This window comes from Petaurus breviceps, unplaced genomic scaffold (assembly GCF_028583685.1).
Source record: "Petaurus breviceps papuanus isolate PSGF00001 unplaced genomic scaffold, PetGlider_PUasm1.0 37, whole genome shotgun sequence".
Taxonomy (NCBI): domain Eukaryota; kingdom Metazoa; phylum Chordata; class Mammalia; order Diprotodontia; family Petauridae; genus Petaurus; species Petaurus breviceps.
This window is the reverse complement of record NW_027186296.1, coordinates 107,040,266-107,063,663: the sequence shown is the minus strand read 5'-3', so window position 1 is coordinate 107,063,663 and position 23,398 is coordinate 107,040,266. Positions and strand designations below refer to the sequence as shown.

The following is a 23,398-nucleotide window of genomic DNA, read 5'->3' as shown; positions in this document are numbered from 1 at the left end:
AGGCTGTAGGTTCCCCACATCAAATGGTTCAAATATATAACACTAACTCCTACAAGATACTACATATTATCCAAAATTTTTTAAACCAACCAAACACATTAACCACCAGACACTGTGATCTGTATGATGGAAAAAGACTTGTTTATGAATTCTAGAAATGACCTTGTACTAAGCAAGATAAACAGATTGCTCACACACTGGAAAACAGAGTGTCTATGTGCATGTATACATATGGGTATATAATAGTTTTCTGTATGCAAATAAAATTATTCAAATATAAAACTGAAAAGGAATAATATATAAAGAAATTGAGTTGAAAGAGAGTTACATGAACTTTAATGAAATAAACAGTATAGAGAGTAAAATTAAAATTTTGCCCATTTGCCTCGAGTGCACCAATATTAGATGTAGCTTTTCTGTACTGGCAGATAAGAAAAGAGGAAGGGATATATCTACACACATGCTATTGAGCTAATGAGCTGCTTCCTATAGTCCTAGAATTGCAGAAACATTTTGAAAAGAAACAAACTTGGCCATCTTTGTACAACACTGTAGCTTTTAAAGTAGTTACCTTATATTCCTGCCAGGCTAGAGAAGGTCAATATTGGCTTCTGTCAGAGAAGAGAGACCAGCAGTCCTAATGTCTGCTGGCTCCAAAGGAGTTTTTTTTTTACATCGTACCCATTTGAATATGAACCAGAGATATGGTTACTTAACCAATATGTGGACCCTGCAAATAGATCCTGATCCCCTGTTGACATCTTCCCCTCATTTCTAGAGTATTAAATTATTATCTCTTTACCTTTAATTTTATAAGTCAGAGGACAGTGTGTGAATGTGTGTAGGAGGTGGAGGAGGGGGGACATGGAGTAAGGAGGCTGTTTCCACAGGAGATTTATCCATCTGATGTCAATAATTTGATTTTTAAGGAAAAAACAAAACCGTATGTATCTGAAATACCACGTTAGTAACATCTCATCATTATAGTATTATAGTAGCATTTAGTATTGCAGCTCACATTTATAAACTGCTTCAAAATTTGCAAAGTCCTTGACCCACATTATTCTATTTGACTGTTACCATGACTCTACAGTGACTATATAGCTTAAATTGGAACACTTGACCATCCACACTGTTTCATAAGAGGACACAAAATTATTTACTTACCACCAATTTCTGAAGAACAGTTTTACTTTCAGTTGTTATAGATTCTTCTTTTAATATCACATTTGAAATTTGAGAAACATTGGTAGATATTTCTTCTAAAACCGAGGTAAGAGATCCAAGTGCAGTTGCTGTAATACTATCTAGAGCAGAGGAACTAGTGGATAGCAGATAACCTGTGAAAAGAAAATGTTATTTAAAATCGATATTATTCTCAAAGTTGACAAGTTTAAGCATCCAATTCCTCATTCTTCCAATCCTTCAATATCACTCCACCAAAAATGCTTCTTTAACATCTAATGACCTTCCTATTGTCAAATCCAGTGCCTTGTCTCACTCCTCACCCTCCTTGCCCTATATACTGTTCACGTGTTTACTATCGACCAAGCCTCCTCCTAGACTCTAGACACTACCTCCTCCCTTGGTTTCTTAGACATCACACTTTGTTTTCTTCTTACCTCTCTTAACTACCTTTTCTTGGCCTCCTTTTATGGCTACTATTCTGATTACTGAAGGTTAAGTATTTCTCAGGGTTCTCTTTTTGACCTATTTTCTTCTTTTTTCATCTGCTCACTTGGCAATATCATTAATTCCCACTGTTTCAACTATCAGTTCTACATAGATGACTACATAGATAAATTTCCAGTGCTTTTTTCCATCTTTCTTTAAGTCTAGACTTTGTGACTCCAACTGCTTTTTTGGATGTGACTACCTGAATGACCCAGAAGCACTTCAAACTTAACAGGTTCAAACCCAAGATCATAAACTTTTCCCCAAAACTTATTCCTCCTTCTGACTTTACAAAGTCTCTTAAGTGGCATCAACATGTATTCAGTCTCTTATGTTTGGACGAAACTGTGATGTTAGATTCTTCTCTCTACCTCACCTTTCCACATCTAAACAACGAACAAGTCCTGTTTAAACAATCTATCACTCTAGCACAGACCCTCATTCACACATACCTGGATAATAACAATAGCTTCCTAATGACTTTCTCTACTTACACTACCTAACCCTCAAACCCATCTTTCTCACTATTAATAAATTAATATTTCTTTATGTAGTTATCTGGTCTTATTATTCTTTTTGCTCAAAATCCTTCAACGGTGTATTGTAGCCTATCAAAAAATAGGAAAAAAAAAAGTTAAAACTCTTTAGCCTGGCATTCAAGGCCCAAACCAATCCAAAACCTCTCTATCTGTTTAGGCTTTCCTTATATTAGTCATCTGTAGGCATCCTATGCTTCGGCTAATCTGGTTTACTCTTTATACACAATAATTAAGACTTTGTTGAACTTGTTGAATTGCTGTCCAAAAATTTATTAGAATTTTCAGTATTAAATATGCATACATACCAAGTAAATGTATCACTGAATAGAATTTAGAAACATATTTATTACAGTAAAATTTACACTGCAATGTTATAGGACTGTATAATTAGCTAATCATAATTTTGCAGTTGACTTAGAACCTAGTAAATCTAGTCCATCCCACTTAGAGAAGAAACTGAAGCCCAGAAAGTGTGACTTGCCTCAGTTTCCTCATCTGCCAAAAATTACTTCGATTTAATAAATATAAGTACCTGCCCGAAAGAGTGTCATAAGAATCAAGTGAGATAACCTAAATAAATGTGCTTTACAAGCCTTAGAGCAGTATATAAACCCTAGATATTTTGTCCATATGGTCCAGACCTGTGATTTCCTTAGTATAAGGAACACACAGTATGGAGACTCCATACTCACCTGCAACTTAAAAGCATTAGAGCTGGCTTCTTGGGGCGCCGAGAAGTTACATGATTTACTCATAGTCTCATAGTCACAGAGCTAGTTTATATGTCAGACAGGATTCAGCCAAGCTGGTTCTCTCTCTCTCTCTCAGTCAATTGGTACTAGAGAACATGACCAGTGATGGCCATAATATGATATACTAACGGCAGAGAATGATACTATCTATGTCTATGACCATAATGAAGATGGTATCAACTCTATTAGAAGCTCTGCCCTACAAGACTGATTAAACATTGAATAAGAATTTGAACCTGGCCTAGGCTAAAAAACAAGCAAACCCTAACACATAATAAAATATATTTCATATTCCAAAAGTCACATTGATAACATTTTCTTAAATTTGAGACCAACATATAAGTTAAAAGCTAAAATAAATCAGGACATTAAAAATATATTTGAACAGTGAACTTGAGCGTACCAAATAAAGTACTGTATGAGTCTAACATGGCCTTTTGTTTTTTGGTGCCATCCTCTATCAAAAGTTCCATCTTATTAAATAAGCTATTCAGGTCTTTGCCAAATATCTCCTGGGCTTCGGCATTATGCTTATCAATGGCTTGTTTACGATCCAGTTTTGAATGTAGACCAAACACATCTTTTGTCGTCTCTTCAACAGTAGTAAGTAACTATTTTAAAAGAAAAAAATTATATTGGTAAGATGGATATAACATAAGCAATATATAATTAAGATAGTCAGAATTCTGGGAATTAAAGAGGGGCTTAAGTGAAAAATGATGATGAAAGATAGTGGTGCTAATTAAGTACCAAGTTACACTCTCTGTCCCTCCACAAAGAAATGTTTTTTACATCCTATAGATTAGATTTCATACCTATTACCACTTCCAGTTAAATAGTAAAAAGATGGTCTGATACCAATGTCCTTATACAATTTACTCTCAAATGAATCACTTACTGAAGTGAGCCTGCATACTCCAGGATTTTATAATTATTCTAAAATGATTATTAAAGTTGATGTAATTATTTGTGTATAGATCAAATATACATACTTTATTTATGCTTTCTCTTTCCTTACTAGTGTGGGCTAATGGGAATTCACAGAATTTCAACTCTTCCTCTGTAATGTGGGACTGTAGCTGTAAATCACCAGTCAAGATCTTGTGATTTTTTTGGGATAATTTCTTTAAAGGTCATTAAGGTTCTATTCCATTTTCATCACTCTAGGACTAAGTTGGCTTTTTTTTTTAATTCAGTAAATAAAACTTCCCATTTCTGACTGGAATCAGGCAGCTTAGCTCCTACACACCCACTATAGTAAAAACCTAAATCTAACTCTAGAACGAATAACAGTCAAGAAACCCAATGATACTCTAGACTACATTAAATGTCTTCAATTACCACATAAGTGTACCCAATGCCAGCTAGAAGCCCACAGGCAGGAGAAAAGGGGACCTGCCAGAAAAATCTGTGCCTGTCACAGCGAGCAAAAAAGACAGAAACCCCCAACAGGACCCATGATGGGCCAGAGAAACCTGTACATGCAGGGCTCTGTGTGCGGAAGCAGGAAAATCCCGTGACAAAGTCCCAAGGTAACTAGAAACCAATAAAGAGGATCTTGAAAATGTTCCAAGAGGAGCCAGGATGGCAGAGTAAAGCAGGGACTCGCTTGAGCTCTCCCCCAAACCCTTCCAAATACTTGTAAAAAATGACTCTAAATAAATTCTAGATCAGCACAACCCATGAAATGACAGAGTGAAGCAAATCTCCAGTCGAAGACAACCTGGAAGGTCAACAGGAAGGGTATATTGCACTGTCCTGGGAGCGGAGCATAGTCCAGCATGGGCTGTGCCAGAACAGACGTGGCCAGAGCAGGCCTCAGGGGATACTGATCACTGGCAGCTGTGGTGGTTTCTAGGCTTCTCAAGTCACAAATACCAGACGGCATAGAAAGTCAGTGGGGAAAACTGTGGAACCTGGGTGAAACAGGCATGTGGCCCACCTGGGGCCTGGCCCCAGCCCTGGGATGGTGGATGTGGCTGTGGTGGCTGCTTCCAGGGCTCTGGGTCCACAAATGGTGGGGGATCAAGCGGCTGATACAAAGCCCCTGAAGCATGGAAGAATACACTCACCCCCACTAAAAGCAGAGTCCTACCTTGACAAACAGCCAGAAAGTCAAGTATTTGATTGGGAAGATGAGCAAACAGTGTAAAAAAACCTCAGACTATAGAATCTTACTTTGGTAACAAAGAAGATCAAAACATACAACCAGAAGAAGACAACAAAGTCAAAGCTCTTGCATTAAAAGAAAATATGAATTGGTTGCAGGCCATGGAAGAGCTCAAAAAAGATTCTGAAAATCAAGTAGGAGAAGCAGAGAAAAAATTGGGAAAAGAAATGAGATTAATGCAAGAAAATAATGAAAAATGAGTCAATGCTTGCTGAAGGAAAAACCCCAAAATACAAAAGAAAATAACACCTTAAAAAACAGACTAACCCAAATGGCAAAAGAGGTCCAAAAGGTCAATGAAGAGAAGAATGCCTTAAAAAGCAGAACTGGCCAAATGGAAAAGGAGGTTCAAAAGCTCACTGAAGAAAATAATTCCTTAAAAACTAGAACAGAGCTAATGACTTTATGAGAAATCAAGAAATTATAAAATAGAACCAAAAGAATGAAAAAAACAGAAGACAATGTGAACTATATAATTGGAAAAAAGATCCAGGAGAGATAATTTTAAAATTATTGGACTACTGGAATGTCATGATCAAAAAAGGGCCTAGACATCATCTTTCAATAAGTTATCAAGGAAAACTGCCCTGATATTCTAGAGGCAGGGGGGGAAATTGAAAGAATCCACCAATCATCACTTGAAAGAGATCCCAAAAGGAAAACTCCTAGGAATATTATAACCAAACTTCAGAGTTCCCAGGTCAAGGACAAAAATGCTGCAAGCAGCCAGAAAGAAACAATTCAAGTATGGTGGAAATACAATTCAAAAAACCCCACAAGATCTAGAAGCTTCTACATTAAGAAATTGGAGGGTTCGGAATATGATATTCTGGAGGTCAGAGGAACTAGAGAATCACCTACCATTGTAACCATTTTCCCTCGCCTCTTCTATATGAGATCATTTACCCCATTCTGTCTCTCCCATCTCCTCTCTTTATATTCCTCTCTCTCCTCTTAATTTCACCTTTTAAGTATCATCCCTTTCTATTAAATTGGTCCTGTGTCCTCTATCTATGTAGACCTGTACACATATATACACACTCATATATGTATTTATATGCCCATATACCCTCCTATATAGACATATATGTATATATATGCACACACACACACACACACACACACATATATATATATATATATACACACACACACACACATTTCTATTCTCTTCAACTATTCTCATACTGAGAAAAGTTCCACAAGTTACAATTATCATTTTTCCATGTAGGGATGTAAATAGTTCAACTTTGATAAGTTCCTTACGGTTTCTTTTCCCTGTTTACATTCTCATGCTTCTCTTGCTTCTTGTATCTGAATGTCAAATTTTCTATTCAACTCTGATTTTTTCAGCAAGAATGCTTGAAAGTCCTCTATTCCATGGAATGACCATATTTTCCCCTAAAACATGATACTCAGTTTTGCTGGGTAGGTGATTCTTGGTTTTAATCCCAGCTCCTTTGACCTCTGGAACATCATATTCCAAGCCCTTTGATCACTCAGTGTAGAAGCTGCCAGATCCTGTGTTATCCTGATTGTGTTTCCACAATATTCAAATTATTTCTATCTGGCTGCTTTGTAATATTTTCTCCATGATCTTGGAATTCTGGAATCTGGCTGTAATATTCCTAGGAGTTTTCTTTTTGGGATCTTTTTCAGGAGGTTATGGGTGGATTCTTTCAACCTCTATTTTGCCCTCTGGTTCTAAAACATCAGGGCAATTTTCCTTGAGAATTTCTTAAAGGATGATTTCTAGGTTCTTTTTTTGATCATGGCTTTCAAGTAGTCCAATAATTTTTAAGTTACCTCTCCTGGATCTATTTTCCAGGTCAGTGGTTTTCCCAATGAGATATTTCACATTGCCTTCTACTCTTTCACTTGTTTGGATCTGTTTAATAGTATCTTGATTTCTCATAAAGTCACTAGCTTCCATTTGCTCCAGTCTAATTCTGAAGGAATGATTCTCTTCGGTGAGCTTTTGAAATTCTTTTTCCATCTGGCAAATTCAGCTTTTTAAGGCATTCTTCTCCTCATTGCCTTTTTGAGTCTCTTTTGCCATTTGAGTTAGTCTATTTTTAAGGTGTTATTTTCTTCAGTCAGGTTGTTGACTCTCATTTAATAATTTTCTTGCATCGTTCTCATTTCTCTTCCCAATTTTTCCTCCACTTCTCTTATTTGATTTTCAAAATCCTTCTTAAGCTCCTCTATGGCCTGTAACCAGCTCATATTTTTCTTGGAAGCTTTTGGTGCAGGAGTTCTGACTTCACTGTCTCCTGTTCCATGCTTTGGTTCTTTTTCTCCCCAAAATAGGAGTGTAAAGTTGGGTTATTCTGTTTCCTTTGCTTCCCTTGTTTGCTCATGTTGCCACTCAGTCACTTGACCTCTGGGCTTTTTGCCACAGTAGGACTTTCACCAGACAGGGGAGCTTTGTCGCAAACGCTGGGGTTTTCTCAGCTGCCAAAGGTATTAGTTGGGTGCCCTCTCTAAAGCCTCCACACACTCTGGTAAGCTGGTTGCATACCCCAGAACCTCTACTCTAGACCACAATCCAGATCCAGGCAGGTTAAAGCCAGAGCGATTACCCCTCAGACTTGTCGATTGGTCCCCCTACAATCTGTAGGCCAGGAGCTGAAGCAGCCACATTTGGTTGTGGCTGCAGGGCCATGGTGAAATAAGATATATAGGTAATGGGGCATAAAAATCTATCTTGCTCTACAAGAAAATAAGGGGCAAGCGGGGGAGGGGCGCACCATAGAAGGGAGGACAGTGATGGAAGGGGTAATCAGAATGCATGCCATCTCAGGGTGGGTGAAAGGGGAGAGATGGTGAGAAAATCTGGAACTCAAAATCTTGTGGAAATGAATGTTGAAAACTAAAAATAAATAAATTAAATTTTTAAAAAGGAAAATGTCTCAAGAGCTCCTGACCCTAATGTCCAGTGTTCAGAACCTCAAAGATTCAGGAACCTAGAATCTACCAGCATGCTTAGTACAGAAATTCCAAGGAAGTAGAAGTCAGGGAAGAAATCCAAATAAGATTAAGACCAAGCAAGGTTAACCAACATCACCCCAAAACACACCAGGTGGACAAAGCACCAATTCAGGAGCTAAGGTTGGAGAAATTGTGAAGATATCAACCACTCTTAAGAAATATTGTAATGTCTGCCATGGAGGGTGTGGCAGGACTAGTTAGACTAGAGCTAGAGAAAGTGAGTGTGCCAAAATGTACTGCGGCTCCAGTGCCGGCTTTGATCGGCACATTACTATCTTCTCCCCAGAGGGCCGCCTGTACCAAGTAGAATATGTTTTCAAAGCTATTAACCAGGGTGGCCTCACATCAGTAGCTGTTTGTGGGAAAGACTGTACAGTAATTGTTATGCAGAAGAAAGTACCAGACAAGTTATTGGATTCAAGCACAGTGACTCACTTATTCAGAATAATTGAAAACATTGGCTGTGTGATGACAGGAATGACAGCTGACAGCAGGTCTCAAGTGCAAAGAGCTTGCTATGAGGCTTGCAAATTGGAAATACAAGTATGGCTATGAGATTTCTGTGGATATGTTGTATAAAAGGATTGCAGATATTTCTCAAGTCTACATACAGAATGCTGAAATGAGGCCCCCTGGCTGTTGTATGATATTTATTGGTGTTGAAGAACAAGGCCGTCAAGTATACAAATGTGATCCTGCTGGCTACTTACTGTGGATTTAAGGCCACTGCAGCTGGAATCAAACAAACTGAGTCAACCAGTTTTCTTGAAAAGAAAGTGAAGAAAAAATTTGACTGGACATTTGAACAGACAGGAGAGATAGAAATAACATGCCTGTCTACTGTTCTATCCATTGATTTCAAACCTTCAGAATTATAAGTTGGAGTAGTTACAGTTGAAAACCCTAAATTCAGGATTCTCACAGAATCGGAGATTGATACATACCTTGAAGCTCTAGCTGAGAGGGATTAACACTGTAATTAATCTCCCTAATCTACTATGTGCTGACCAGGATATCTGGTAAAAACCAACACATTCATCAATGGCTCTGGAGTGAAAGATGAACCATATTCCCACTGAAGTGGACTTGGCTCTGTATATATAAAACAGGTTTTAGAAAAAAAAACTGTAAATCCAGATAACCCAAAAATCTAACCTAGAAGGAGAGAATAACTCCATAACAACTGAAAGCAGAATCTCAAAGGGAAAAAAAAATTTAATTTTCCACAAGAACTACATGAATGCCTGGAAGAAATGAAGAGATAAAAAAATGAAATCAAAGTTTCAGAAAGAACTGGAAGAAAAAATAGCTTAGAACAGAAAGTGGTAAAATCTACCCAAGTAACTGACACCCTAAAAATTAGAATAGACCAAAGAGAAATCAATGACTTCATGAAACATGAAGTATTAGAACAAAATCAAAAGATAAAAAAGAAATGATGATATGTTACTGCTTTAAAAAACAAATGACCTGGAAAAGAGGTCAAGAACAGATGACTTAAGAATCAAAGCCCACAACATGAAAGTTACAGTCATTTTGGAAAACAACAACAAAAAGAACATAATAATTGTTGCAGGGGAAGTGGGAGAACGGGAAACCTAATGCATTGTTGGTGGAGCTGTGAATGGTTCCAGCTATTCTGAAAAGTCATTTGGAAATATACCTAAAAAGTCACTAGAATGGGCACATCACTGGAACCACATATAAGAGATCAAAGAAATAAGAAAAGGACCATTATTTAAAAACTATCTACCAAATACTTTTTGTCACAGCAAACAAACCAACAAAAAATTAAAAACTGCTCATCAACTGGAAAGGGCTGACAATAATGGAAATGACAAATAAACAGAACATTATTTTGCTATAAGAAATAATGAAAGAGAATTAGAGATCCCCGAAAAGACTTGTATGACTTCACGCAAAGTGAAGTGAGCAGAACAATGAGAAGAATTTATTCAGTAACAATAGCATTGTAAAGTTAAACAACTTTGAACTTGGATCAATTCAATGACCAACCTTGACTCCAAAGAAACTATGACAAAGAATGTTACTCATATCTCCTGACAAAACAGTAATTCTTAGACTCAAAGCAGAGGAGACATTCATACTGGGACATGGACACTGTGTGAATTTGGTTTGCTTAATTTATGCTTTTTACAAGGTTTTGTTTTGACTTAGATTAGTGGAAGGAGGGGTAGCAACAGTGATGCAATAAAGAAAAAATTTTTAAAAAGGACTCCTGAAACTTAAACACACACAAAGGAACAGAAGCAAGTACAAAAAGAAACGAACAGGACCCCTGGAACTTAATGGGTTGATTGAGAATGGGATAATTCTTGGATTTTGTTTTTATATAGAAATGCTTTTGATTTTTGTGGATTTTGTAGCCTACAATTTTGTGGAAACTACTATGTCAATTAGTTTCTTTTTTCAACCCTCAGGATTTTCTAATTAGGAAATAGGAATAGTTTTAATCTCTACGTTGCCTGTATTTAAACTGCTTTCTCTTGCCTTACTTGTTATTAACATTTCTATAACTATATCAAATAATGGTAGGGAAGATGGCAACCTTGCCTGATGCCTATTTATTGGCAAAGTTCCTAGTACATGATATTCCCATTGCTTTTGGTCTTAGAAACATTTTTATGATACTAAGAAAAATTCTTCCATGTTTATACTTTGTAAGAAATGTTAGCATAAAAGAATTCTATAACGTGTCAATTTTTTTCCACATCTAAAGATAATTATACAGTTTGAAATGTTTTTAATGATTATATTGTTTCCCTAATGATAAATCATGTTTGCACCCCTAGTGCAAATCCAACATGGTCACAATGAAGGATTTCTTGGAAAAACTACTATAGTCTCTTTGATAGGCTTTCACTTAAAATTTTGGAATCAATATTTATTAATAAGATTGATTTATATTTCTTCTTTGCTTGATCTTTCCCTAGTTTAAGTATTATGTCAACATTTGTTTCATAAATAGAGTTTGTTGGAGTGCTTTTCTTTCTTGATTTTTGAGAATAATTTGTGTAGTACAGGTATTAATTGTTCCTTAAAAGTTTGATAGAATTCTCTTGTGAATCTATTAGGAACTTTCCCCCTCCCCTCTTTGGTAGTTCCTTTACAACTAGCTATAAAATTAAGATTATTTTGATGTATTGATTGGCTTTACTTTTTTTTTAAACTTTTATAACAGAGATATTTCTCTTGGAGAGGTTAAGAGACATAAATGGGGGAAATCTAGGTGAGGTAAAAACAAATTAATAAAATACGTCTTAAAAAAGAAAGCAGGGGGGGCAGAGCCAAGATGGTGGAGTAGAAGCAGGACCTCCCCACTGCTCCTGCTTCCAACTTCCCCAATCCATGTAAAAAGGGGACTCTAAACAAACTTTGGAGCTGCAGAACCCACAAAATGACACAGAGAAGCTAAGCTCCCACTGAGGACAGCCCGGCAGGCCGGCAGGAATCCAGCGCAGCACTCTGGGAGCCAAGCCCAGCCCCATGCTGAGGCTTTAGCCCCAGGGCAGGCCTGACCAGCCCCAGCAGCCGGAGGAACTCCAGATCAGCAGCAGCTATGGCCATTTCCAGATTTATCAACACACAGATGAGAAGGACAAAGTGAGAGGTCAGTGCAGTCTGGACTTTGGGACTAGTAAGTGGGAGTGCAGTGGCTTCTGCCCCCAGGGAGAGAAGCTGCTGAGGCGCGGCACAGCCAGCCAGTGCTGCAGCTTCAGCTCCTGGCCTGCAGAGTGTAGGGGGACCAAGCACCAGTCTGAAGGGTAATGGCTCTTTCTTTAACCTTCTTGGATCCAGATTGCAGTCTAGGGTGGAGGTCCTGGGGTGTGTGTCCAGCCTGCCAGAGTGTGGGGAGACCTCAGAGAGGGCATCCATCTAATGGCTCCAGCAACTGAGAAAACCCCAGCGTTTGGGACGAAAGCTCCCCTGTCTGGTGGCAGAGTCCTACTGTGGCAAAAAGCCCAGGGGTCAAGTGACTGAGGGGCGACACGACCAGGCAAAGGAAACAAAGCAGACAGAAGATTCCAACATTACACTCCTATTTTGGGGACAAAAAGGAGCAAAGCATGGAACAGGAGGAAGACAGTGAAGTCAGAACTCCTGCACCAAAAGCTTCAAAGGAAAATATGAGCTGGTTATAGGCCATAGAGGACCTTAAGAAGCAGGTAAGAGAAGTGGAGGAAAAATTGGGAAGGGAAATGAGAACAATGCAAGAAAATTATGAAATGAGAGTCAACAGCCTGACTGAGGAAAATAACACTTTAAAAAACAGACTTACTCAAATGGCAAAAGAGGCTCAAAAAGGCAATGAGGAGAAGAATGCCTTAAAAAGTCGAATTTGCCAGATGGAAAAACAATCTCAAAAGCTCAATGAGAAGAATCATGGCTTCAGAATTAGACTGGAGCAAATGGAAGCTAATGACTTTATGAGAATCAAGATGCTGTTAAAACAGATCCAAACAAATGAAAGAATAGAAGGCAATGTGAAATATCTCATGGGAAAAACCACTGACCTGGAAAATAGATCCAGGAGAGATAATTTAAAAATTATTGGACTACCTGAAAGCCATGATCAAAGTAAAAACCTAGAAATCATCCTCCAGGAAATTCTCAAAGAAAACTGCCCTGATGTTTTAGAATCAGAGGGCAAAATAGAGGTTGAAAGAATCCACCGATCACCTCCTGAAAAAGATCCCAAAAAGAAAACTCCTAGGAATATTATAGCCAGGTTCCGGAATTCCCAGATTAAGGAGAGAATATTACAAGCAGCCAGGAATAATTTGAATATTGTGTAAACACAATCAGGATAACCCAGGATCTGGCAGCTTCTACACTGAGGGATCAAAGGGCTTGGAATATGATATTCTGGAGATCAAAGGAGCTGGGATTAAAACCAAGAGTCACCTACCCAGCAAAACTGAGTATCATGTTTCAGGGGAAAATATGGTCATTCAGTGGACTAGAGGGCTTTCAAGCATTCTTGATGAAAAAAACAGAGTTGAATAGAAAATTTGACATTAAGATACAAGAAGCAAGAGAAGCATGAGAAGGTAAACAGGGAAAAGAAATCATAAGGAACTTATCAAAGTTGAACTATTAACATTCCTACATGGAAAAACAATAATTGTAACTTATGAAACTTTTCTCAGTAGTTGAAGGGAATAGAAAAAAATATATATATGTCTATATATGAGGGTATATGGGCATATCAATACATATGTGAATGTGTGTATATATGCTTACAGGTATACATAGAGGGTGAAATTAAGAGGTGAGAGAGGAATATAATGAGAGGAGATGGGGAGAGACAGAATGGGGTCAACTATCTCATATAGAAGAGGCAAGGAGAAATGGTTACAATGGAGGGGAAGAATAGGAAGGCAAAAGGGAATGGGTCAACCATATTCCATTGAATTTGGCTTGAGGAGGGAATGAAATGCACACTAAATAGGGTATCTCACTCTACAGGAGAGTAGGGGGAGAAGAGGATGAGAGGGGGGATGATGGAAGGGAGGGCAGGCTGGGGGGGAGGGAAGTTGGAAGCACCCACTTTTGAAAAGGGACGGGATCAAAGCAGAGAATAGAACAAGTGGGAGGTGGGATAGGAGGGAGGGAAATATAGTCAAGTCTTTTACAATATATCTACTGTGTTATTGTTGTGCATTAGCCACACATGTACAACCTATACTGAACTGCTTATCTTCCCAGTAAGGGTGGGTGACAAGGGAGGAAGGGAATGAATCTGGAATTCAAAGTTTTAAAATTAAATATTCAAATGTGTGTGTGTGTGTATACTATTATCAATACTATTTTACATGTAATTGGGAAATAAGATATACAGGCACTGGGGCACAGAGATCCCCTGGAAAAACAGAAAGGGGTATAGGAGAAAATATGGGAGAGAGCAGATTGGAGGAGGGGATATGCTGTGGGACTGCTATTTGGGGGGGGGGGTAGGGGAAAAACAGGGAGAAAATTTGTAACTCAAAATCTGGCGGAAATGAATGATGTAAACCAGAAGTTAATAAAGCATTTGAAACAAAAAGAAAGCAACACGGTTAATTTGTCACATGCTTGAAAAAGCAACAAATATGGAAAAGATTCATGTTATCAATATATAATGCTCTTCATTCTATTTAACTTGTTCTTTTCTGGTATTAAATTCAGAACAATAAAAATCTTTTTTTTTAATTTCTTAGAAAAGAAAATCAACAATTACTTGTAAAATTAGAGTACAGACAAATCTGGTAAGACAGCTTTCTTAAATGCCTCAATTGGCTTCTTTAGACAGAGTAAACAGTGTCTCAGTTCTCTGTGCATAAGCAGAAGTTACATACATTTTTTTCACTTGGATTTATTTGAATAGCACTGAAGCTGATTAGTTAAAACTCCGTAACTTTGTAGAAGAAAATGACTAACCTGGCTGGCAGCACCATGAAGTTTCTCTTCGGTGATTTCCAAAACTGATGTGACATATTCTTCTTCAACAAGCTGTAATTTGGTTTCTTGTAAATTTTTTTGAGTATCTTCAAGTTCCTTCTCCTTATATTGGAGGTCAGATTTACATTGTTCAAGTTCATTTTTGTTATCCACAAACAAATCTGTGACCTGAAAGTGTCAACCAGACCATCAAGTAAGTATCTTTTTCATTAAGAAAAAAATATTTGGACAGCTAATTAGCAAGGATATATTTTTATTGACTACACATTAAATCAAGACAGAATTTGGGAATCACCTAGATACCCTAGCATTTAAAACAAGTTATTTACCAGTTCACATTATAATTAAATACTAGAAATATTAAGCTACAAATTTATTTGACAGGTAACTTGTTTTAAGGAGCCCTTGATTTAGCTGGTGTAGTGAACTCCCAGGTGAAGAAATTTCCTCTATCAATGCAGATTTCTACCTTGTTTGCCTAGAATACTTAAAGGCTATTTAACTGGACTGAGATTACATGGCAAGTAATTTTAAGTTCAGCCCATGTTCCCCGAGGTAAGCTCTGCATCCACTGTACCAGGATGCTTCTCATACTAGATTTTTAATAGCTGTGCTTCTATAAGGTCTGAGCAGCTAATATCAAAGCTAACGGGACAGTGAGACATATTAGTTCCTGGCCTCAAGTCTTTCCCCACTTCTATTTTCCAGAAAAATGCCAAAGAAATTTTATTAAGTGCAGAACTGATCATATCACCCCCCCTAATTCAATAAACCACATTAGCCCCCTGTTGGCCTAACTCAAATCTTTCCAGCTTTGACACACCCCTACTTCCCACCCCTCACTCAGCAATTCAGCTCTACCCAGTCTTCTCTCTGCCCTGCATTATGATCACAATAGTCTGTGCTTTCTGTCCTCCATAGCTGTAACTAACTGCCTCAGAGAATGTCTCTTTCCCCTTCTTCTGCACAGAGCTTTTCCTGATCACCCTGTTAGTGTCCTCCTCCCAAACTACCTTATGCATATTTGAATTTATTAACTTTGTGCTTATGCTGTACATGTTTTTCTTTATTTGTTGATTCCCCCATTAGCATGTAACGCTAACAATCTCCTTGCAGGTAGAGTATTTCTTTTGTGCTTGTACCCCCAATGCCCAGCACAGACATTTAATAAATATTTGTTGGTTGATGAATGACAGCATTAGTGACTTCATCATTTTTCCACTCAAAGAATTACATGGTTCTATTCTTCAAAATCATGAATTTTAAGAGTTACAATTCTATCGGCTACCTTGAAAGTAAGATAGGTGAGGCGGCTAGGTGGTGTGGTGAGTAAAGCACCAGCCCCGGAGTCAGTCGGATCCGGCCTCAGACACTTAACACATACACAAAAACTAGCCGTGTAATCTTAGGCAAGTTACTTAACCCCAATTGCCCTCCCAAAGGCAAAAAAAAAAAAAATTAAGAAAGGTTCCCCTGTCCCCAGAAAGGTAGACCAATAAAATGATTATCAAACTACCAGCAGAACACATGCTCTTTTCAAGAAACTTCATTTGTAATACTATTAATGAAAAATAAGTAGTAGTTAACATATTTTAAGTTATACCTAAAAAGGACTATAAAACAGAAGAATAAAGTCTGACTTTCAATGACAGTAAACATGGCTCATAATCACTACGGGGCAACAGAAAGAGCACTGGTCTAATTCTTCTCCCTGGGTTTACTTAAATACTGCACTAGATCTATTCCCCCTGCTCTGACTCTTCCTTTTGTTGCATTCACTGGTAGCATTTCCTCTTCCTGCCCCACTAATAGGATCATAAATGAAGACTGCTCTTCTCTCTATAAATTATCTAGAAGACTGCACTTTCTTGGTTTCACTTCTATTAAGAATGTTTATTTCCAGTATTAACTCTACATCTCTAAAGATATCTTTACTTAGATGGCCTAATATTATGCTAAATTAAAAAGCATAAAGTCACTCTTCCTCAAATCAGAGCTCTTCTAGGCTTCCCTTTTTCCAAGACAATGGTACCATAGTTTTTCTAGCATTAAATCTTAGAAATATTCATTTAATTCTTTCCCCATACCCATTTGAATTTTCTACTATGTTCTTGAAATCCATCCTATGCTCTATTTCTACTGCATATTGGTTAACAGATTCTATTTCCATGAGACTTGATTCCAAGCTTCAAGTTCAATACACCAACAAATACATAAAACTAGATTTTTCCTAAAGAAAAAACCACTTAAGTCTCATAATTATCTTTGTACACTACAAAATATTTCAAGAAAAAAATGTCAATTTTCATTTGAAAATTTTAAAAAGTATTTTATCCTAGTGAAGACAAGATTAGCATGGTCTTCAAAGATCGTTTTACAAATGCTTCCCAAGTACAGAGTGTAATGAAGAGACACCCCTGGGAACAACATGGGGGATACCGAAGCAATCAAAAAGTCCTCCATGTCACAGAGTAGAAAACAGTAGAATACACAAGAGTGGCCCAAATCTCTGCACTGAGAAACAGAACATGATAACAACAAGTAATAACAACAAAGCAGTATGACATTTTAAGGATTTTTTAAAAAATCTAAATGCCTCTATACTTGATTAAAATTTTATTTATCTTTTTTTTTTCCTTTTTTTCAATTTATTTTCTCAAAAAACACTGCTTTTGAAAACAGCTGCCACTTAGATTTAGGACTTTTTCCTTCAAAATATTGGCAACTTCTTCCTCAAAAAATGCATATTGTTGTACATGTATTTATACTTACCCTATTAAGTTCCTCTTCCAAAATAGTAATTTTTTCAATATATTCTGCAATCTGCTCCTCTTGGGAAATTATTTTGCCATTCAGAGCCCTAAATAAATTTAAAATAAATATAATTTAAAAGTAGTGTTTATGGGAACTTGGAAAGATACAAGTAAAATTCACTCTATTAACCTAATGTGACTGGCATTACAAAGGGATATAAAATCAAGGCTCATTTTTAATTAAGATCCTATATGATATACATAATTAGAAGAGACTGTACAATAATTTTTAAAATTCATCTAGCAATTTATCATTAGCTCCAATTATATCACAGCAATGATATAAATGATGGTAATATTAGAACCTAAATGATCATAAAAATGCCATTACCAGCAGTTAATGTCTATAAACTGAATCATTTTCCCATTAAGATCCATTATAAAATTGAATATGCCCATCTATTAAAAAAGTTTCATTCAGACATAATAAAAATCATACTTACTATAGCAAATTATTACTCAATTATATAGCAAATTAATACTCAACACAAATAAAATACTATAATAAAGCTTAAAATGATATGCCAAGTAGTGAATTCCCTGCAGATAAGATCTATGCAAGAGACTAATGAAAAAGATATTGCCTGAGCTGTCTGGCACTTTAGACCTAGTTTAGTTTTGACATTTTGTGTTACAAATTTATAAGCTCTAGTGTAAGAGCTACTTTTAAGGTGGAATCTCTTGTTTATTCAAAAGACCTACCTACTAGTAATTAGACAAATTTAGAACTAGAAGGAAATCTTAAAAGATCATCTGATACAATTCTTTATTTTACAGAGGAGGAAACTAATTCTGCTGGTGAGTTCTTTATATCACCTGTAAATTATTTACGGTAAGAACTAGGTATCAGAATCTTTTCTCTAATTAGTAATTTTTGTCAATGCAGAAATTCATACTAGTTGGTTTAAACTACAGTTTCCATTTTAAACATCTTAAAAAAAATTAATCCTAGCAAAAAAAAAAATGAGCTCACACTCATTTAAATTAAAATCCTTTTATAGAACATTTTCAATAAATGTAAAATTGGTTGAGTTTACTTGAGAGTAGTTCTTCAATTCTGACTTAGGGATATAAAATAGTATTTTATAGGCCTCTATCATAGACTTAAAAAGTTCTGAAACAGATCTTGGATTTTCATTGTTTCAGGAATTCCTTCCAACCAACTTAAACTCATTCATGCTTGCTAGCCTTGTGAAACACTAGTCCAAGCACTCCCATCCTAAGTTTGCCACAGAGGGTATATGCAACATGCTGTGTAGGCCTCTCTCCTATCACTGAAATGTTACTGGGGCTACTCTGGTTATCAACCTACTTCATAAACAAGCAAGTTATAGAGAAAATCACTGAACAGAGTGGATAATTTTGATTACAAAAACTATTGAGAAAACTGGAAAGAAGTCTGGCAGAAACTGGGCATAGACACCAACATCTCACAACACATACCAAGATATGGTCAAAATGGGTGTATGGGGGTGGCTAGGTGGCACAGTGAATAGAGCACCAGCCCTGGAGTCAGGAGGACCTGAGTTCAAATCTGGCCTCAACACTTACTAGCCATGTGACTCTGGGCAAGTCACTTAACCCAAATTGCCCCTTAAAAAAAAAAAGCAAAACAAGGGTTAATTTTTACTACAAAAATTGTTAGGAAAAGTAGTTATCAACATCCCACCTCGTGCTCTCACTATCTCTTCAGCCCACCTTCTCTTCTTATCATATTACTTCTTGATGATCTGTTACTCTTGTTATTTTTCAGTTTCCCACTAGTTAATATGCTACAGTGTGCTCATACCCACCAGGCGTGCTCTAAATGCCCTCTAGTGTGTCTATTGCCCTCTGTGTGATGTTCTTTTTTATTCTTCAGAGACAGCTATATTTCACACCTCAATACCAAATAGCAATACTGGTGGAAAGTTAGCCTTAAAAACATGAGTTTTTCCTATGCACTAAAGAAAGATATGAAAGAGGAAAGACTCATGTACAAATATGCCTATCAGCAACTCTTTCTTTTTATGGTGGCAAAGAACTAAAAACCCTGGGGGGTGTCCAGCAATTGTGGAATGGTTAAATTATGATTTATGAAGGCAATGAAATATCACTGTGCTATAAGAAATGATACAAAAAAAAGTTTTTAAAGAAACCTGGGAAGACTTAGATAAAGTAATGCAAGAATGGAGTGAGCACAGCCAGAAGAAATTTACATAATATTTATATCATTTATATAACACATGCCAATTTGAAGCTAACAGGAATGTGTCTTAGCATGACCTTGCTATAGTTATATGTGCTATAGCAATGCGCTATTTTAGCATGTTACTAACATGTCAACTTAGCCACGTGATTCTCATCTTAGGCCGTTCTTAGTTTTTACAACAGGCTAGAGGCACAGCAATGTCCTATATGATGACTTGAAATACCCTTCATCCCCATTATTCAATTTAAAAAAAATTCTCCTTTGGGAACAGCGCTGTTTATTTACTATTTTAAACTATACATATATCAATTTGTTTTTTAGCCCCACAGACGGTTACAATTGGAAGAACTTCTGAGGAGAGTTCAATACATACTTGACTAACATAACTCAGCCATCTCTAGGAAGTAGTCAGCTGGCCTCTGAATGAAGCCCTCTAGTAATGGGGAACTCATTACCTGAAAGCATCCCATTTTATTTTTGGAAAACTCTGTTAGTGAGTTTTTTCCATTTATTAAACAGGAACCAGTTTTTCTGTAAATGTCCACCCCTTCCTACTAGTTATGTGACCTGGGTTCAAGCAATACAAATCTAAAATCCCTTTACTATACTAAAAAAAATTCTTAATTTAAACTGGCTTGTAGTTGCAAATGCAAGAAAATGTTATATCTAAGTGTATTATAGTTCTGCATTGCATTCATCAGTTTTTAATATGAGGACTCACTTATAGTTTTCCTCAGAAATGTAGACTCCATTTTTCTCTCGGGCTGCAGCTAGATCTCGTTTCAATCGCTCTATCTCTTCTGTATACTCCTGCAATAAGAATGGTTTTTAGGTATCGATTTATTATCTATTTTACTTTCCCCTTTTCAAAATGCACAGAATGAGTTACTACAAAGATGAGGCAAAGAAAAATCATTATCTACAACTCTGTTGTTCATTGTTATCACACTACTCAACCAGTAAAGCATACAATCTCAAAAAAGTAGAATTCAAGAAAAATACAGACCAACAACAGCTTTCAAAATTATCTTCCACAGAACTCTAGCAAATTAAATGTATGAGTGTTTTTATCTTCTTGAAAGATTTATCAAGTTCTTATCTGTATGTATCATAATACAAAGTGAAACTCTGAATTGTCATCTGAAATCCTCTTTAGCTGTAAATCTACAAACTATTTTACCTTCAGATATTGTATTTGTTGATGACATACATTAGATAATTTATTAATTCATTTTATATTCTAAGTGAAAGCAAATGTGTAGTTATCAAAAAAACTCCATATATGTGAAACAACATGTGCAGTAAGAGATCCCAAACCTAGATCTTAGATGGCAGATTAGAACCCCATTATGGGAGCTTTGGTAGTCAAAAAAAACCCCAATAAACCACTATTGTAGAATATAAATGTTCAATTTTAGGGCTGTTATAAAAACACTAATTAATTTGCAAATTCTGGTCTCTATGATTCAAATGAGGGCTCAATAAATGCTAGATGAGAAAAAAAATCTCATCAATTTATTACTAATAAGAAAAGGAATCTGTGTGTTCTGAGTATATGCATACATTTGGAACAGAAATATTATAAACTATGAAAGAAGATGCTGATAAAGATACTGGGTCCATTTAACACTGCCTCCTATCTGTATCAGCAAGAAATAAAGGAGGTTAGGGAGCCATAAAGCTGGAAGTTGCTTTCTCCTAAGCCTAGTTGGCTATTTTTGAGTCAAATGCCTATTGGCAGATGCACAGAAAAGAAGACTTTAACCTCAGTCAGAATAATATTCCCACAACTGTATAGCCTGACCAGTGAAAGTGACATAAAGATAAAAACCTTCAATAAAAATAAGATAAAATTTTAAAGGAGCACTACAGAAGAGAATCTTCAACTATGAGTTGGGTTAGATGTGTCTGTAAAGGTTTTTTCCAAACTCAAAGTTCTATGATTCTATTGAAGTGAGTAAGTGCAAAGTGTACATTAGAACAAAGAAGATGATAAATGTAAAAGTACTTTGCTAACTCTAAAGTGCTATGGAAGTTATTATTATAACAGTGCATTGACTGTTGAAACAATGTGTCAGATCAACAAAGTAGTCTAAATATAAACTTAAGGAAATAAGTTGTTTATCCTGTAATGGCACTCAGCAAAATGATTTTTTTTTTTTTGCTTTTTGGAGGGGGAGGAAGGGCAGTTGGGGTTAAGTGACTTATACAAGGTCACAGGGCTAGTAAGTGTGTCAAGTGTCTGAGGCCAGATTTGAACTCAGGTCCTCCTGACTCCAGAGCTGGTGCTCTATTCACTATGCCACCTAGCCATCCCATGCAAAATGATTTTTTATGTATTTGTTTTATTATAGTTTACATTAAGACTAGAAAATTCATTATTATGTCTTAAGAAATAATGCTAAAGCTCTTCTTCTGATAGCATTGAACTGGAAACTTAGTGGGTATCTACAAACTGGTGAACAGTTGGACAAATTATGGTATGTGAATGGAATGAAATATTACTGCACCATAAGAAATAACATATGGCACAGTTTCTGAGAAACATGGCAAGACTTGTATGAACTAATGCAGAAGAAGAGAACAGAACAAGAAAAACAATTTATACAATAATACTGTGAAGACAAATTACTTTCAAAGACTTATGAACTCTAGTCAATGTGATGGTAAACCATGATTTCTAAAGGACTTGATGATAAAGCATTATACCCATCTCCTAGGAGATAAGAAACTCAGTGTGTGAAATGAGACATACTGGACATGATTAATATAGAAGTTTGTTTTGCTTGATTATGCACATTTGTTATAAGAATTTCCATTTTTCTTGTTCAATCAAGCTGTGGAGGTAGAAAAAAGAAAATTACATTTTTGTTCACAAAAAGATTTTTAAAAAGAAACTGATGACATGTAGAAATGAAAGATGCTTATTTAGAAAAAAAAACTTGTACAAGTTATTTAATGATGTCAACTTGGGGTTAAAGACATTACCATACTATAGTAAAAAAAAAAACTTAAGGAACAATTATCTATTTATTCTCAAATACCTCCTTCTGACAACTGTCAACTAAAGACCAATGTTTAGCTGAGAAATCACAATTACCTTAATGAGAGCTCTTTTGGTGAGCTTTTGGTTGACTTCGGGCTTATTCATTATATTCTTTGCTCTATGAGCATATTCCAATGTACTCAATGTTTCCTGTTATACAAAAAACAAATTAATTTATTATTATTTGTACAGTATCATACTTTCTTACCAATCATTACACAATACAAACCATAGGTTATACTCACATATAACTTATGAGGAGACTTTTAATACAAAACCAGTCATTTGAGGCACTATTTCAAAGCAGAGAGGGGACAAAAGAGATATAGAAATGCATTGTAGCATCTGAAAATTTGCTTACTCTCCCCTATTTTTAATTCTCAGAGTCCTGGATGTTCTAATTCAACTGACATTGATCTAACCTTTAATTCAAATAGTCTTAGAGAACAATGGACTCTAACCATTTGGTACTTCCATAAGGTACCCATAAATTTTTTTTTTTAAAGCAATCAGGGTTAAGTAACTTGCTCAAGGTTACATGGCCAGTTATTTCTGGGTGTGGTGCTAAGCGTCTGAGCCTGGATTCGATCCCCAGGTCATCCCAACACTGGAGCCGGTGCCCTTACTCGCTGTGCTACCTGGCTGCCCCTCCATAAATCTTTTGGTGAGGAACATAAAACAGCTCAAATGATACAGGAAAATCCATTGAAAAAATCATATTATATCCAACATGAGCAAATTCCATGCTGAACCTGGAGTC

At 36.4% G+C, this 23,398-nt stretch overlaps 2 protein-coding genes and 1 pseudogene across 7 annotated transcripts in view; 2 read left to right on the top strand and 1 right to left on the bottom strand.

Annotated features, from left to right (window-relative positions):
• Positions 1 to 23,398, top strand: part of IDE (insulin degrading enzyme) — a 416,199-nt gene that overhangs the window by 245,056 nt on the left and 147,745 nt on the right. The window lies entirely within an intron of this gene.
• Positions 1 to 23,398, bottom strand: part of KIF11 (kinesin family member 11) — a 72,372-nt gene that overhangs the window by 23,125 nt on the left and 25,849 nt on the right. For all 4 annotated transcript variants that reach the window (XM_069099235.1, XM_069099234.1, XM_069099232.1 and 1 more), the window contains exons 10-15: positions 22,693 to 22,788; positions 20,314 to 20,402; positions 17,361 to 17,448; positions 14,568 to 14,756; positions 3,369 to 3,576; positions 1,168 to 1,340 (exon numbers count right to left, since the gene is read on the bottom strand). In XM_069099235.1, coding sequence (XP_068955336.1) covers positions 1,168 to 1,340; positions 3,369 to 3,576; positions 14,568 to 14,756; positions 17,361 to 17,448; positions 20,314 to 20,402; positions 22,693 to 22,788 — 843 coding nt within the window. The remainder of the gene's footprint in view (positions 1 to 1,167; positions 1,341 to 3,368; positions 3,577 to 14,567; positions 14,757 to 17,360; positions 17,449 to 20,313; positions 20,403 to 22,692; positions 22,789 to 23,398) is intronic.
• Positions 7,839 to 9,373, top strand: LOC138168692 (proteasome subunit alpha type-6 pseudogene; annotated as a pseudogene).